Here is a 15,297-nt window from a genome sequence, read left to right as displayed (position 1 = left end):
ATTTACACACACACGGTAAACCCAGGTCTCCTGACTTGGAATTCTCCAATAAACAGCACTTCTATTTACATACACACAGTAAACCCAGGTCTCCTGACTTGGAATTCTCCAATAAACAGCGCTTCTATTTACACACACGGGGATGCCGCTATCACCAAGTGTCCTACACTGCCACACTTTTTGACAATTGTGGGCAGGATGCCTTTTTTTTTTTTTAGATTAAGCTTCATGGAACTTATTTTTATGAACTTTCTTCTAGTAATGTACAATGGTCTGATGCATATCCATCCCAAACCATAAATATTACTTAAGATAAGACAAATTCTAATCATGAAAGTGTCAGGTTTTTGCTCAGTTTTAGATCTCTCATGACAGAATATATTGGATCTAATTATAGCAGTTTTATCTCTACATAAAATGTTGAATATTACCAAAGCACTGATGTTTTCCTTCAAGAAACTGGATGAAATTTATTTACTGTCCTTTTTGAAAAATGTCTTAATGTTGGTGTTTTATTATGTTGACTTTTAAACCAGCTCTTTAAATTTAATTTCACTAATATAAATTTCTACCTGAAAAATTTATGTCAAGCAATTTAAAGCAAGATCAATTATGAAATATTAGGCAAGATGAAAAATCCCAGGTGAGGACAAAAGACCTGTGATTACAATGTCAAAAGTCTGGTGAAAAATTGTCTAAATTTGACTGCATAAATTTCCATTCCCTAAAGATTCCACATTTCTGCACTGCTAGATTTTTATGAATGTTTCAGATTCAAAGGACTTAACCTGTTCAATTGATGAAAATGTATTCTTTCATTATTAGAATCAAGAAATGATGTGTAACTTGATACTAATAATAAAACAGTGGTTTGTTTTTAAATCAATTTCATTACCGATAGCTCTGTTTTCTGAGATTTCCTGGTTTCTAACTAGGTAATTTATGCTTAGAAGGGGCAATCTTTCTATCCACCTGCTAACTCCTCACAGGACGGGTGTTCTTTTCACAGCTGCATTTCATACATGTAAAATCAACACCCCACTCCTCTAACATATTTTCACCAGTCGTACTTTAGTAGGTAATATACTAGGAAGGTAATTATTTTTAAAGAGCCCAAATGACCTAGAAATAGAGTATGTAAAGTATAAGACATATTATTATTAAGCAAACAAAGTAATTAATGAAAAAAAGACTGTGAGGCTACAGACTAAAATGCGAACAGAGGTTTGTATTGTGTGAATATGATGGGTAATGGTATTATTTTCTTTATTTCCCAAATGTTCTTCAAGGAACACATATTATTACTAATTACAAAAGAGAAAGTATTTACAACTATCTATAATATAAAATAGGAATCAGAATACAAAATGGTATGCTATGATTATCACCCTGTAAAGGCATACAATGATGGCAAAAATAAAGGTAAAAAAAAAGAGAAAACAGTTCAGCTGCAAGGTGTTGGAATAGTGGATTTTTTTTCTCTCTGTTAGTGTCAAAATGGTGCTTGGGAAAGAAAGGGAGGGAGGGATTATATATAAGGAATAAGATGATGCTAAAGCGAATCTGTCAGGAGAATTCAAAGGTAGGACATTGAAAGCGATGGGCAGCAACATCAATATGGGTCCACAGCACACATGCCACATGACCCAAGAAACTGTTCCACTTATGGTGATTCAGTGTCTTTTTCTTGTCATTATGAGAGCATAACAGAAAGATACAACAGATATGTAATCTAGAAGGAGCGCTGAAGAACACATTGCTGAAGCCATTTTTTCTCTAATTTAGTGGATGTATTAAGCAAGCAAACACTGAAAGTGGGAACAATTTGTCTCTGTTTTGTCACTAACCAGATATCCTGCAGGAGGTGTGGAATGGGAAGTTCTAGGGACATGATTCAGAATACCTGAAGTCTATAGCTTTCAAGATACATTACAGACAGATAGATTCAAGAGCTGCATAAAGCTCTGGCTATCTGAAATCCTTTGAGTATAAATTATTTTGGTTAGCCAAGTTTTCCTAATGTCTGGAGGTCTGTCTTTTAAAGGTTTTTTTTCTTTTAAAACCATGTAAGAAGGAAATATTTCCAAAATTTATCTTTTCAGAAGGAGACAATTATTTACTTAAACTCTCTTTTAATGCCCCATGGTTAACCATTTACATATACTGATGACTGTCATTAAGAGTCTACTGAAGTGTGTATGGCTCTTTTCGTCTACAGTTTTTAGTTCAGGATAACTGGATCTTTGTAGTTTGCCTTTTGCTCTCTTTTCCTTTTATATCTAAGGAATAAGCACTCTGAGAGAGCTCACAGTAAAACAGGAATTTTAATACACAGACTTTGAAACATCAGCTTCTACTTCGCTTCCTGGTTCTCATGCATAGTTCCGACAGATGCAGCTGCTAGAGAGCTGAGATACAGCTAAATGAGGGGCCACCAGACAAGATGATTTGACTATGATTTCCTAGTACAACACCACTATTTCATTTTTCACTTTTTTCAGAGTTACCTTTGGTCATCAGCTCCATTTTGGCTGCTGTTCAAGACAATTCTCCAAAGATCCGAGGATACCAGTTTCTTCTGGTCGTTCACAAGATTGATATCTGGCAATTGCAGTTCACAAACTTTGCTTTCAGACAGACTAAATTCTCGAAATGCAACAAAAACCTTCTGGAGTTCATCCCAGTATTCCAAACTACAAGGAATCTATATTAAAAGAAAGAAGATTTTAGACGTTGCAAAGAGAAACTATGCTTTTGTATTTGTTGACATGCAAATCAAACCTTCATAAAAGTTACAATTTAAAAGGGGAAATAAGTAAAAAGGACAGTAATTTAGGATTTCTTTTCAGTTATATTCATCCTGTTTACCTACTTTATTTTAAAAGGCCCATTCAATAATAATATGTGAAAACAGTCAAAGTTTTTAAATAAAGGAGAAAGAATGGGGAATTAATTCTACCAGATGTTAAATGTGTTACAAAGCTATACTTACTAAAGCTAAAGATAAGGTTGGAGTAGCAACATACAAATAGAAGAATAGAAACAAGAATAATAAAATATAAGTACAGATAAATTTTAGTATATAATGAAGGTACTATTTCAAACAAGTACGGGAGAGACCGAAAATGAGGTTGCAAGGACTGGTTAGCCTGGTAAAACAAAGTGAGTCCCTACATGATTCCTATATCAAAGTAAGTTCCAAAAGGATCAAAATGTTAAGACTTTAAAGGCTAAAAACTGAGAGCATAAGGGAAAAAAAATCAGTTAATATTTATATCATAATAGGGTAAACTTTTCTGTGTGTGGCATGAAACCCAAGGATGGTAAGACAAACAAACCTCACAACCGGTAACATCAAAATTAATAAAAAGCAAACTAGGATAAAAACAGGTAATATTTAATGACAGATCTAGGGTCCCTGTTGTGATAGCAGAGAACTCTTATAAATCAATGAGAAAGTGATAAGTAAGCATATAGAAAAGTAAGCAAAGGCAGTTGTTGGAAGAGGCCCTGAGTGTCCCTGCATATTCCTGCCAGGTATGCAAAGGATGCGAGGCCCTGAAAGCTATTAACTGGGGCCGTTTCTCAGGTTGTGTTTGTAGAAAGCATCCTTGAGCGATGAGGTAAAGTTTCTTTCCAGGACAAAGAGCAGACTTGCTCTAAAATGGGTGGATTTGACAAGGTCCACGTTCCATGCTGTGCCATTTATCTACTGCATGCTGAGAAAACCCTGGGGGCCTTTCTGCATGGCCCCTGTGGGACATGGGGGCAAGAGGAACCAATACAAAGATGATGTTCATGCTGTCTGCTGTGCCATAAGCAATGATATTCTTTGTTTCTGACCAAAGTCTAATATCTTCTGTAAGCATTCATAAAACATTAACAGGCTATTAGTCTGGATAAGGTAAAATCCCAGATGTGGACAGTAATTAATCCACAGAAGAAAAGATATAACCAGTCAGTAAACATAAAAAGATACTCAACTTCATTAATACTTATAGAAATTCAAATTAAAGCAATAATGTAATATTTTTATTTATTAACGTGGCAGTTTGAAAAGACAGTTCTAATTTCTGTATAGGTGTAGGAAAAAAAAGCATTTCTACCCAGTATCTTTGGAAAATAATTTGGCAATATATATTAAACGCTTGGAAGGACACATCTAAGGATTTGTCTTACAGATATTCCAATGCAAGGATGTGTGTATGTGTGTGGATTTACTTCAGTACTATATGAATAAGAAAGTGGAAACATTAAAATATCTGCCAATATGAGATTAAATATAACATGTAGGTCTATAGAATGGAATCTGTACAACCATTAAAACGAACAAGGAATTTCCTAATTATGACCATTCTCAGAGCTGATCTCTACCTTTCTTGTGTCACTTCCATATCTACCACACTCTTCTACCACAGAGGTCATTATACTTTGCAATTCCTTATTCGTGTGTGTCTCCTTTAGCTGACCCTGTGATCCTTGAAGCAAAAATTGCTTTTTCTTTTAAAACGTATTAGCATCTAAGAGTTTGGGGGACATAACAGTATATTTAGTAGATGCTTTCTGAATGAATAGACTTCTCCTTAATCTTTCTTTCTTAAATAAAGCAATTCTTAATCTTTGGGAATAAATTCTACTGTCATCTATAATAGTTTCTTTTCCTTAAACAGTGACTTGAGCATCCATGTATGGAGAGGAGCTAAATGGAAGAAAGGGGCACAAAATGGATATGTCTAAGAGGCTAACAGAGTGATGAAATGCAGCATATTTTGGTTGGTGATAAGGACAAGTGACATATCAATAAATTCTACTTTCAGTCACCATTTCTTGAAATTCTCCTTCTTGCTTTCCAAGACACACATATTTTTCTAACTTTCTTCTTGCTGGGTCTTTGTTCCTATATTGTCTCTCAGTCCGAAATATCTATAGCATCTTTGGTTTCTCATTGTCTAATGTTTAAATCTTTCCCATTTATCAGGGTCCAAATGAAATACCACCTTTCTTTGAGCCTTTTCACCTCCCAGATGGAGAAATGCTTTCCCTTTTCTGAATTCCAATAGTTTTTTAAAATGGGAATCTGTTTCATAGCTCTTATCACTATACACCTCATATTACAGTTATTTCTATACATGACATTTTCCCTGATAGACACATTCTTTGAGGGAATGATTTCCATTTGGCTAAGCTTTAGATTTTCACAGCACCTGGAAAACTGTATACAGTGAATGTTCAAAAAATGCTGCTGAATAAATGAATGAATAATTCATGAATGAACGAACGAATAAACACATTCTGAGTGATTCAGTCCATCTCTGGCACACTAAAAATTCCCCACAGAGAAGTATAGAAGATTAAAGCACGAACTTTGGAGTTACATCTAATGGGATTCAATTCCTAGCTCCATTAGCTATGGGTTATTGGGCTAATTAATTTTCCTAACATCAGTACTCGTATCCCTAAAAAGAGGATAATAACAGAACTGGCTCATGAATTGTTGTGAGGATTAAAAGAGACAAACATTCTATTTAATAGCACACAATAAAAGCTTAAGAAATGTTAGTTACTAAGTATTTATCCTTCTCATGCGCAAAGAACACTTCTTTTTTATGGATCTATTCCAACTCTCTCCTATACATCAAAACTTAGAAGCTTGGGCATTGTTAAAAGAATCAGGTAGGTTGTGAATAAGAGTCCTGCTTGTTAGATTTCTCAACAATGGGTTGGACTTGTGGAAAGAATAAACCTTGAATCTGGATGTTCAGGAAGCTTGTAATCATAGTTCAATATGGTTTTCTGCTGCATATCTATTAAGATGTGTTCCTGAATGATGGCTATTATTTGAGAGATAAAGGAATATCTCCTTGCTGAACCCCTTTCTAGACTGCCAGTAAGTCAGTCCTTTATCAGTTATGGATAAGATGTGGGAAGTGAGGTGAGACACATAAGAATCTCCTGGGAGAGGGCAAATGAGTTTAGAAAAAACATTTAACAAACTTATTGTTTTTTTATTAGTAGTAAAGTAACAGAACGTAAAGTTCAAAAATCATCTTCTTGATAGTAAGGTTATATACAAATGGGATGGAGAAAAGACTTGTTTCTGGTATTGTCTCCAGAAGTTCCCCATTAAAATTAACGCATAATAGCTTATGAGAATTGGCTGTCGCACTGCAAAGCAGAGTGAGACATCAAGAGAAAAGCACTACTAAGTTTTGATGTACAGGAGGGAGTTGGAATAGATCCATAATAAAAGGCAAACCCAGCCGGCACCCACCGTGGGAAGCCATCAGGTAGTTCAAGGGGAACGAAAGGGAGCTGCACCACACTGGGGCTTGGGGAAAGAGAAACTGCGAAAGTTCACAAAGAGAGATTTGGAAGAAAGCCAAAGAAAAATTTTATTTTGTTCACAATTTTGTGTGAGGCTGGCTCTGTGGTTATATACTTCAATCGCAACATTCCAGGCTACTCTCAAAATTAGAAAACAGTAGAGAACTTCTATAGACACACATCCTAAAATATGTGTTGTGTGTTCGTCAGGATTTTCCTTGGTTAATAAAGGGGTATTAATAAATGAAACTTCCAAATGAAACTCTGTTGAAAATATTTAAAATTGTGTGTCTATAAGTACATTTACAAAAGTCATATATGAATCCTTTCCACCATTTTAAGAACATTTTTGTCTTGAAAACCTCAAAAGAAAAGCTGACAACAATACTCAGTACAATTAAACATTTTAAAGGTAATTTTAGTCAACTGTCTACTAAAATACATATTGAGCCACAAATTTATAAACCATATAAATATAATCGTCATTTTTAAAACTTCTTCATCATAAAAAGAAAAAAATCTTGGTATTTCATTGGATAAAATTCTGGCCACAACCCTTAATCACCACTCTGAGACCTTGAGCACCTTATTTAATGACTCCAAGTCTTAGTTCCCGCATTGGTGAAAAGTAAGTAATAAAAACAAAATTATTTTAGTCCATGATAAGGATTCTGGACTTTATCTTAATGCCTATGAGGTAACTTTGAAGGAACAATGCTTAAAGTCAAATTTATATTTTTAAAAGCTTCTGGATACTGTGTAGAGAATGTGTTAGAAGAGAATGAGGTAAGCAAGAACATGAACAGATAATAAGAGGTTAGGACAGTGGTCTATGCTACAAACTAGAAGGCTTATGGTATGGCTGGTGTATGTGGGAGATTTTTGAGACATAAAAACTTGCTGACTGATTAGATACTGGAGAGGGAAGAGTTAAGGATGACTACCAGGTTTCTGGACCAAGCAACTGTATGGGTGCTGATGTCATTTACTGGTATAAGTAAGACTGATGTATCCTGTTGGGGAGTAGGTTTGTGGTACGTATTGGGTGGAGGAGGGGAGAACCTAAGTTCATTTTTGGACAAGCTGAGTTGGAGGCACCAATGAGCCATCTAAGTGGAAATCCTGAATACGGAGTTGGCTCTTCTAGAATGAAGGAGAGGGAGTTAACTATGTTGATACATAGCTGTAGATTCAACCAGCCTTAACCTTTCATCAAGAGAATGCAATGGAAAGACAGCAAAGAAGCGTATAGTACTTATTCTCAAGAAGGTGTTTCAAATGATGAATTAAGAATATAAACTGTTTAGAAAGAGATGTGAGAACAGAGCAAGCTGATGGATAGCGAGAAAGCAGAGACTGTTAAGTTTCTATACATTAAAGTTTAATGAATGATGGTAGTGGGGTTTGCCAAGCGAGCAGACTGGAGAGACGGAAAGATTGCTAGTAAGATTAGGATGCTGGAATGAATGATTTAGGAGGAGGGGCAGTTTGGGATGTTGACAAGTTCCAGGGCTGGTGTGTGGGAGTGAGTACTTAGATGGAGCAGAAGAGGAGAGCACTAGAGTGAGGAGCTCAAGCTGGGGTCTGGCTGGGTCTTTTACATGGATGCTGACAGCTGTGAAGAAAAAGGCCAGACACCACAGGCTGAAGACTTCTGAGGATGAGGGAGAATGACCAAATAGTTAGCAGGTGGCTACAACAGAGAGGGGTGAGGAGGATACAATTTGGTGCCACAAGTATCCAAGGAGGTTTTTATAGGAGGGGAGAAGAGTGCAGGCATGTGGCACAGGTGAACAGCAGATCACTTTATCTCCTGAGCCCGAGGCAAAAGTGATGTGGGAGAATAAACCGCTTACACATCAGGGGGTTACAGTGGTGTACAGAGTCCCAGAGGACAGCAGAATTTCATTAAAGAAGGAGGAGAGGAAATTCTTGAAGATGAGGCCGAGGTTTATGAAAGTTCACTAGTCATTGAGCAAGTATTCCAAAGGGCTCAATGGAAAAGTCTGGGAAGCAGAGGAAGGAGGTGGTTTGGGAAGAGCAGGAAAAAAGGGATACAAATCAGTCTCCAGACAGTCAGTTCAGTTCAGCAGCTCAGTCATGTCTGACTCTTTGCGACCCCATGGATTGCAGCACGTCAGGCCTCCCTGTCTATCACCAACTCCTGGAGTTTACCCAAACTCATGTTCACTGAGGCGGTGATGCCATCCAACGATCTCATCCTCTATGCTCCTCTTATCGTCTTGCCTTCAATCTTTCATAGCATCAGGGTTTTTTCAAATGAGTTAGCTCTTTGCATCAGGTGGCCAAAGTATTGGAGTTTCAGCTTTAACATCAGTCCTACCAATGAATACTCAGGACTGATCTCCTTTAGGATGGACTGGTTGGATCTCCTTGCAGTCCAAAGGACTCTCAAGAGTCTTCTCCAACACCACAGTTCAAAAGCATCAATTCTTCGGCACTCAGCTTTCTTTATAGTCCAACTCTCACATCCATACATGACCACTGGAAAAACTATAGCTTGACTAGACGGACTGTGGTTGGCAAAGTAATGTCTCTGCTTTTTAATATGCTATCGAGGTTGGTCATAACTTTCCTTCCAAGGAGTAAGTGTCTTTTTATTTCATGGCTGCAGTCACCATTCACAGTGATTTTCAGTTCAGTTCAGTTGCTCAGTCGTGTACGATTCTTTGTGACCCCATGAATCGCAGCACACCAGGCCTCCCTGTCCATCACCAACTCCCAGAGTTAACTCAAACTCATTTCCATCGAGTCGGTGATGCCATCCAGCCATCTCATCCTCTGTCATCCCCTTCTCTTCCTGCCCCCAATCCCTCCCAGCATCAGAGTCTTTTCCAATGAGTCAACTCTTCGCATGAGGTGGCCAAAGTATTGGAGTTTCAGCTTTAGCATCAGTCCTTCCAATGAACACCCAGGACTGATCTCCTTCAGAATGGACTGGTTGGATCTCCTTGCAGTCCAAGGGACTCTCAAGAGTCTTCTCCAACACCACAGTTCAAAAGCAGTGATTTTGGAGGCCCCCAAATTAGTCTGCCACTGTTTCCACTGTTTCTCCATTTATTTGCCATGAAGTGATGGGACCAGATGCCATGATCTTCATTTTCTGAATGTTGAGCTTTTAGACAACTTTTTCACTCTCCTCTTTCACTTTCATCAAGATTCTCTTTAGTTCCTCTTCACTTTCTGCCATAAGGGTGGTGTCATCTGCATATCTGAGGTTATTGATATTTCTCTCAGCAATCTTGATTCCAGCTTGTGATTCTTCCAGCCCAGCGTTTCTCATGATGTACTCTGCATAGAAGTTAAATAAGCAGGGTGACAATATACAGCCTTGACAGACTCCTTTTCCTATTTGGAACCAGTCTGTTGTTCCATGTCCAGTTCTAACTGTTGCTTCCTGATCTGCATACAGATTTCTCAAGAGGCAGGTCAGGTGGTCTGGTATTCCCATCTCTTTCAGAATTTTCCACAGTTTACTGTGATCCACACAGTCAAAGGCTTTGGCATAGTCAATAAAGCAGAAATAGATGTTTTTTCTGGAACTCTCTTGCTTTTTCCATGATCCAGCAGATGTTGGCAATTTGATCTCTGGCTCCTCTGCCTTTTCTAAAACCAGCTTGAACATCTGGAAGTTCATGGTTCATGTATTGTTGAAGCCTGGCTTGGAGAATTTTTGAGCATTACTTTACTAGCATGTGAAATGAGTGCAATTATGCAGTAGTTTGAGTGTTCTTTGGCATTGCCTTTCTTAGGGATTGGAATGAAAACTGACCTTTTCCAGTTCTGTGGCCACTGCTGAGGTTTCCAAATTTGCTGACATATTGAGTGCAGCACTTTCACAGCATCATCTTTCAGGATTTGAAATAGCTCAACTGGAATTCCATCACCTCTACTAGCTTTGTTTGTAGTGATCCTTCCTAAGGCCCACTTGACTTCACATTCCAGGATGTCTGGCTCTAGGTGACTGATCACACCATTGTGATTATCTGGGTCATGAAGATCTTTTTTGTACAGTTCTTCTGTGTATTCTTGCCACCTCTTCTTAATATCTGCTGCTTCTGTTAAGTCCATACCATTTCTGTCCTTTATCGAGCCCATCTTTGCATGAAATATTCCCCTGGTATCTCTAATTTTCTTGAAGAGATCTCTAGTCTTTCCCATTCTATTGTTTTCCTCTATTTCTCTGCACTGATCACTGAGGAAGGCTTTCTTAACTTTCCTTGCTATTCTTTGGAACTCTGCATTCAAATGGGTATATCTTTCCTTTTCTCCTTTGCTTTTTGCTTCTCTTCTTTTCACAGCTATTTGTAAGGCCTCCTCAGACAGCCATTTTGCTTTTTTCCATTTCTTTATCTTGGGGATGGTCTTGCTCCCTCTCTCCTGTACAACGTCATGAACCTCCGCTCATAATTCATCAGGCACTCCATCAGATCTAGTCCCTTAAATCTATTTCTCATTTCCACTGTATAATTGTTAGGGATTTGATTTAGGTCATACCTGAATGATCTAGTGGTTTTCCCTACTTTCTTTAAGTTTGAATTTGGCAATAATGAGTTCATGATCTGTTTCAGAGTCAGCTCCCAGTCTTGTTTTTGCTGACTGTATAGAGTTTCTCTATCTTTGGCTGCAAATAATATAATCAATCTGATTTCAGTGTTGGCCATCTGGTGATGTCCTTATGTTTTTGGAAGAGGGATTTGCTATGAGCAGTGCGTTCTCTTGGCAGAACTCTATTTTGCCCTGCTTCATTCTGTACTCCACGGCCAAATTTGTCTGTTGCTCCAGGTGTTTCTTGACTTCCTACTTTTGCATTCCAGTCCCCTGTAACAAAAAGGACATCTTTTTTGGGTGTTAATTCTAGAAGGTCTCGTAGGTCTTCATAGAACTGTTCAACTTCAGCTTCTTCAGCACAGACTTGGATTACCGTGATACTGAATGGTTTGCCTTGGAAAAGAACAGAGATCACTCTGTCATTTTTGAGACTGCATCCAAGTACTGCATTTCGGACTCTTTTGTTGACTATGATGGCTACTCCATTTCTTTTAAGGGATTCTTGACAAGACAAGAATCCAGACAAGTGGGGGAGAAATCTCAGTTCAGGGAGTGAGTAGGAAAGAGAGAAGTGAGGCATGTGTTGGAAGTGAGATCTCATTTAGGAGGTAGGGACAATGGTTATGACTTCAGGAGTAGCCTATTGCTCCTTCCTGAGGCCTGGTTGCATTCTGTGTGTTCTTAATGAACTCTAGCTATTTCTCCAATAAACTCACGGCACAGAGTCTGCACATGGTATATGTTCAATAAATAATTTTAAAATTTACAAATGAAGATAGGTGCTGAAAAAACAACAATTTTTTTTTTGTTTACAGTTTTCTACTCTAAAAAGGTCTTATTTTATATATTGAGCTCTCCTTTCAAATTATTTTGTGATCACATCCAATTTTACCAAACTTTTCATTTGCTTACTAATCTTCCTTTACCATTCAGCTGGAAGTAGACACTGCTAATCTCCAGGTTAGAAGTAACATAATTAAACTAAAAATCTAATGTGGTCACACTGTGCTTCATATGGCAGCAATTATTCCCTGGTGGCTCAGGGGTAAAGAATCTGCCTGCCAATGCAGGGGATGTGGGTTCGATGCCTGGGTTGAGAAGATCTCCTGGAGAAGGAAATGGCAACCCACTCTTATATTCTTGCCTGGAAATTCCCATGGACAGAAGAGTCTGGAAGGGTATACAGTCCATAGGGTTGCAAAAGAGTTGGACACAACTTAGTGACTAAACAACAACTATTCTCAGGAATAAATCTGTGGTCTATTTTGTGTGATCTATTTAAAACAGCTTTATTTTGTACTTTTAGCTTTGAAAGAGATGATGTGAATGATCTTTAGTTACATATCAAAACTGAGGATTTATTATTAATGCTTGCACTGAATAACTTGAAGGAAAGATGACTATTCCAAGAACGTTTGGTTGCCAAAAAATAGTTTAGAGAGCCTAAATATCTAGTACTGAGTCATGGGAAGTGGGAACGAGTAAATTGGTTTCACTGGAAAACATTGCATATGTAACACATGGTACATTTCAAATGACTGTCAAGATTATATATATTTTTATTACATTTTGTTTTCCTATCCATTATTTGACAGGACCTAAAAAATTAGCCAGCCATACATAATAAACTGTACTCTAAGCATATGTGGTCTTTGCATAGAAATATATTTTAGGTTGTATATCTGCCAGTTGGTAAAAGCACATGTATTCTTGCATTTAAAAAATGATTCCACGATTTGTTTCCATTTGATGGCTAACTTGGGAAGATTTGCATGTGTGTTGGCCATTTAAAAATATTTTTGGTACAAAGAATATTTTGGCACTTAATTTGTTTTTTATTACTTAATAGTACTGCCAGGACTATCAGCAGTGTAGCAACTACCCATCTGTCCTCGTAGATAAACAGTTCTGAATTCTTTGTCCAGGGGTTGCTAAAGCTGGGCCATTCATTGTCCCTTTGCCCACTCAGTGCCACCAGTCAACCTAAGAAAAGGATACAGAGGAAGTGCATTCCCTGTAATTATGTACATATTAAAGAGATGGTAGTATTAGCAAGTGAAGTAATCTATCAATCTGATTCAACTGTCCTTTCCGTTATCTTACAACAAGATAGAGAGCTTAGCTGACTGTGTAGGGCTGGTTAGTGAGTACAAAGCTGGAGCTGCCATTCAGGAGTAAGTTATTAAGGCTTGGTTACAACAGAGGATACTATCTTAATCATTCCTTCCACCACATATCCAGATTTCCTGGGATACCAATTAACAGGAAAGCATAATAGGGCTAAAACAGTTTGCTTTTCCCATCATTACTCACAATTTTGGTAGTATGTTAGTCACTCAGTCATGTCCAATTCTGTGACCCCATGGACTGTAGCCCTCCAGGCTCCTCCATCCATGGAATTTTCCAGGTAAGAATTCTGAAGTAGGTTACCATTTCCTTCTCCAGGGGATCTTCCCAACCCAGGGATCAAACTTAGGTCTCCCACATTGTGAGCAGATTCTTTACTGTCTGAGCTACCACAGAAGCCCCAGTAATAAAAATACTGATGGAAGATGTAGTAGAAAAATAACCTTTTACAATTTACAAAGTTTTTTCTTTTTGTATATTATCTTAGCGAGGAATACATTATTCCCATTTTACAGATAAGTGAACTGTAGCTTAGAGAAGTTAGGTAATATGTTCAAGGCTATACACTTAGTCAGTGGCAGACCTTTTGCCTATAAATCCTTTGCTCTTTAAACTAATTACCTTTAGGTTAAAGAAGAAAAACAGACCCTATAATGAATCATTTACAATTTCCAGTTGCAGTTTCTTTACAGTGGATTCTTAGAAAGAAATCTGAATGCAGAATACATTTTGACCCTTACAATTTATCCAAGTTGTTTATAGTTACTTAATTCGGCAATCATTTTCTCTTTAGCTGTCTTTTACTTTCAGCACTTTGAATATGTTATCCCTCTTCCTCTGGTCTCACGGTTGCTGATGAGAAATCAGCTGTTAATCTTAGTGAGATTCCTTATATGTGATAAGTCACTTCTCTTCAGTTGCAGTCAAGGTTTGTTTGGTACAGAAATCTTTGAGTTTGTCTAAGTTTACTAAACTTCCTGGATGTGTAGACTGATGTTTTAAATTAAATTTGGGAAGTGTTTGGCCATTAGATTTTCAAACAGTCTTTATTCTCCTTTCTCTTTTCCTTCCAGGCCTCCCATCATACACATATTGATAAACTTGATGGTATTCCACAGTCTCTAAGGCTCTGGTCATTTGTTTTCATCCTTTTTTCTTTCTGTTCTCTACACTCAATCACCTCAGTGGACTTATCTTTAAACTTACTGCTGCTTTCTTCTGCCTGCTCAAATCTTGTTATTGAGCCCCTCCAGCAAACTTTTCGTTTCACTTACACTTTTCAATTCTGGGATTTCATTTTTTTATTTACAATTTCTATCTTTTATTTTAAAATTGATACTCTCTATTTTGGGAGACATCATTCTCATATTTCTCTTTAGTCCTTTATACAAGGCTTTCTTTAGGCTTTTTTGAACACGCTCAAAATAGACAGTTCAAGTCTTTGTCTAGTAAGGACGATATTTGGGCATCTGAGGGACAGTTACTACTGATTGTTTTCTTCCTCTGTATATGGGGCATATTTTCTTGTTTCTTTGCAGAGTGCAGACTTCTTTGTTGGAAACTGGGCATTTTAAATGATAGAAAATTTTATTATATCAATGAATATTATTAACTATTTTACTATTATTATATTATTAATAAATAATGGCAACTGTGGAAATCAGATTCTCTTCCTCCAGGGCTTGTCATTATTTGTACTCATTTTGTTGTTGTTACCAACATTTATGAATTAATTCTAAAAAGTCTTTTTGTCATGTGGCCACTGAAATCTCTACTTGGTGAGCTTAATGATCAGTTAATGATTAGACAGAGACTTCCTTAAAGGCCTGGAAACAATAAGCACATCTAATCTCCTCCAAGTGGGTGTGTGTGCCTGTTAAGGAATGCCTTCAACTCTGCCTTGACCTTCCTTTCCTGCTTAGACAGAGCCTTAAGGTCATCCAGAGGTGAGAGCACAGGCCTTCTTAGGTCATTCTTGGCATGTGCAGAGCCTGGGTTAAGTGCATAGACCTGAGCTTGGACAAATCCTCCTAGTTTCCCAGGAATCTGCTGGAACTTTTGAAGTCTGTATGGACATCTCATCCCCTGGTTCTTGCTGTTGAGCCTTTTGTTCAGCTTACAAGTTTTCTGCTATCTACTGCCTCAAGTATCAGTTCATTTCAGTTCAGTCGCTCAGTCGCGTCCGATTCTTTGTGACCCCATGAATCGCAACACGCCAGGCCTCCCTGTCCATCACCAACTCCCGGAGTTCGCCCAAACTCATGTCCATCGAGT

The 15,297-nt window shown here is 37.7% G+C and overlaps 1 protein-coding gene across 30 annotated transcripts in view; it reads right to left on the bottom strand.

Annotated features, from left to right (window-relative positions):
- Window positions 1-15,297, bottom strand: part of VPS13B (vacuolar protein sorting 13 homolog B) — an 805,974-nt gene that overhangs the window by 109,667 nt on the left and 681,010 nt on the right. For all 30 annotated transcript variants that reach the window (XM_086336078.1, XM_086336091.1, XM_086336075.1 and 27 more), the window contains one exon: window positions 2,508-2,704. In XM_086336078.1, the coding sequence (XP_086192204.1) occupies window positions 2,508-2,704 (197 nt within the window). The remainder of the gene's footprint in view (window positions 1-2,507; window positions 2,705-15,297) is intronic.

Source organism: Bos grunniens, chromosome 14, assembly GCF_055505025.1.
Source record: "Bos grunniens cultivar Pamir isolate PY7600 chromosome 14, Bosgru_T2T1.0, whole genome shotgun sequence".
Classification (NCBI taxonomy): domain Eukaryota; kingdom Metazoa; phylum Chordata; class Mammalia; order Artiodactyla; family Bovidae; genus Bos; species Bos grunniens.
Note: the sequence above shows the minus strand (reverse complement) of the source record. Positions and strands in the feature narration are given on the sequence as shown.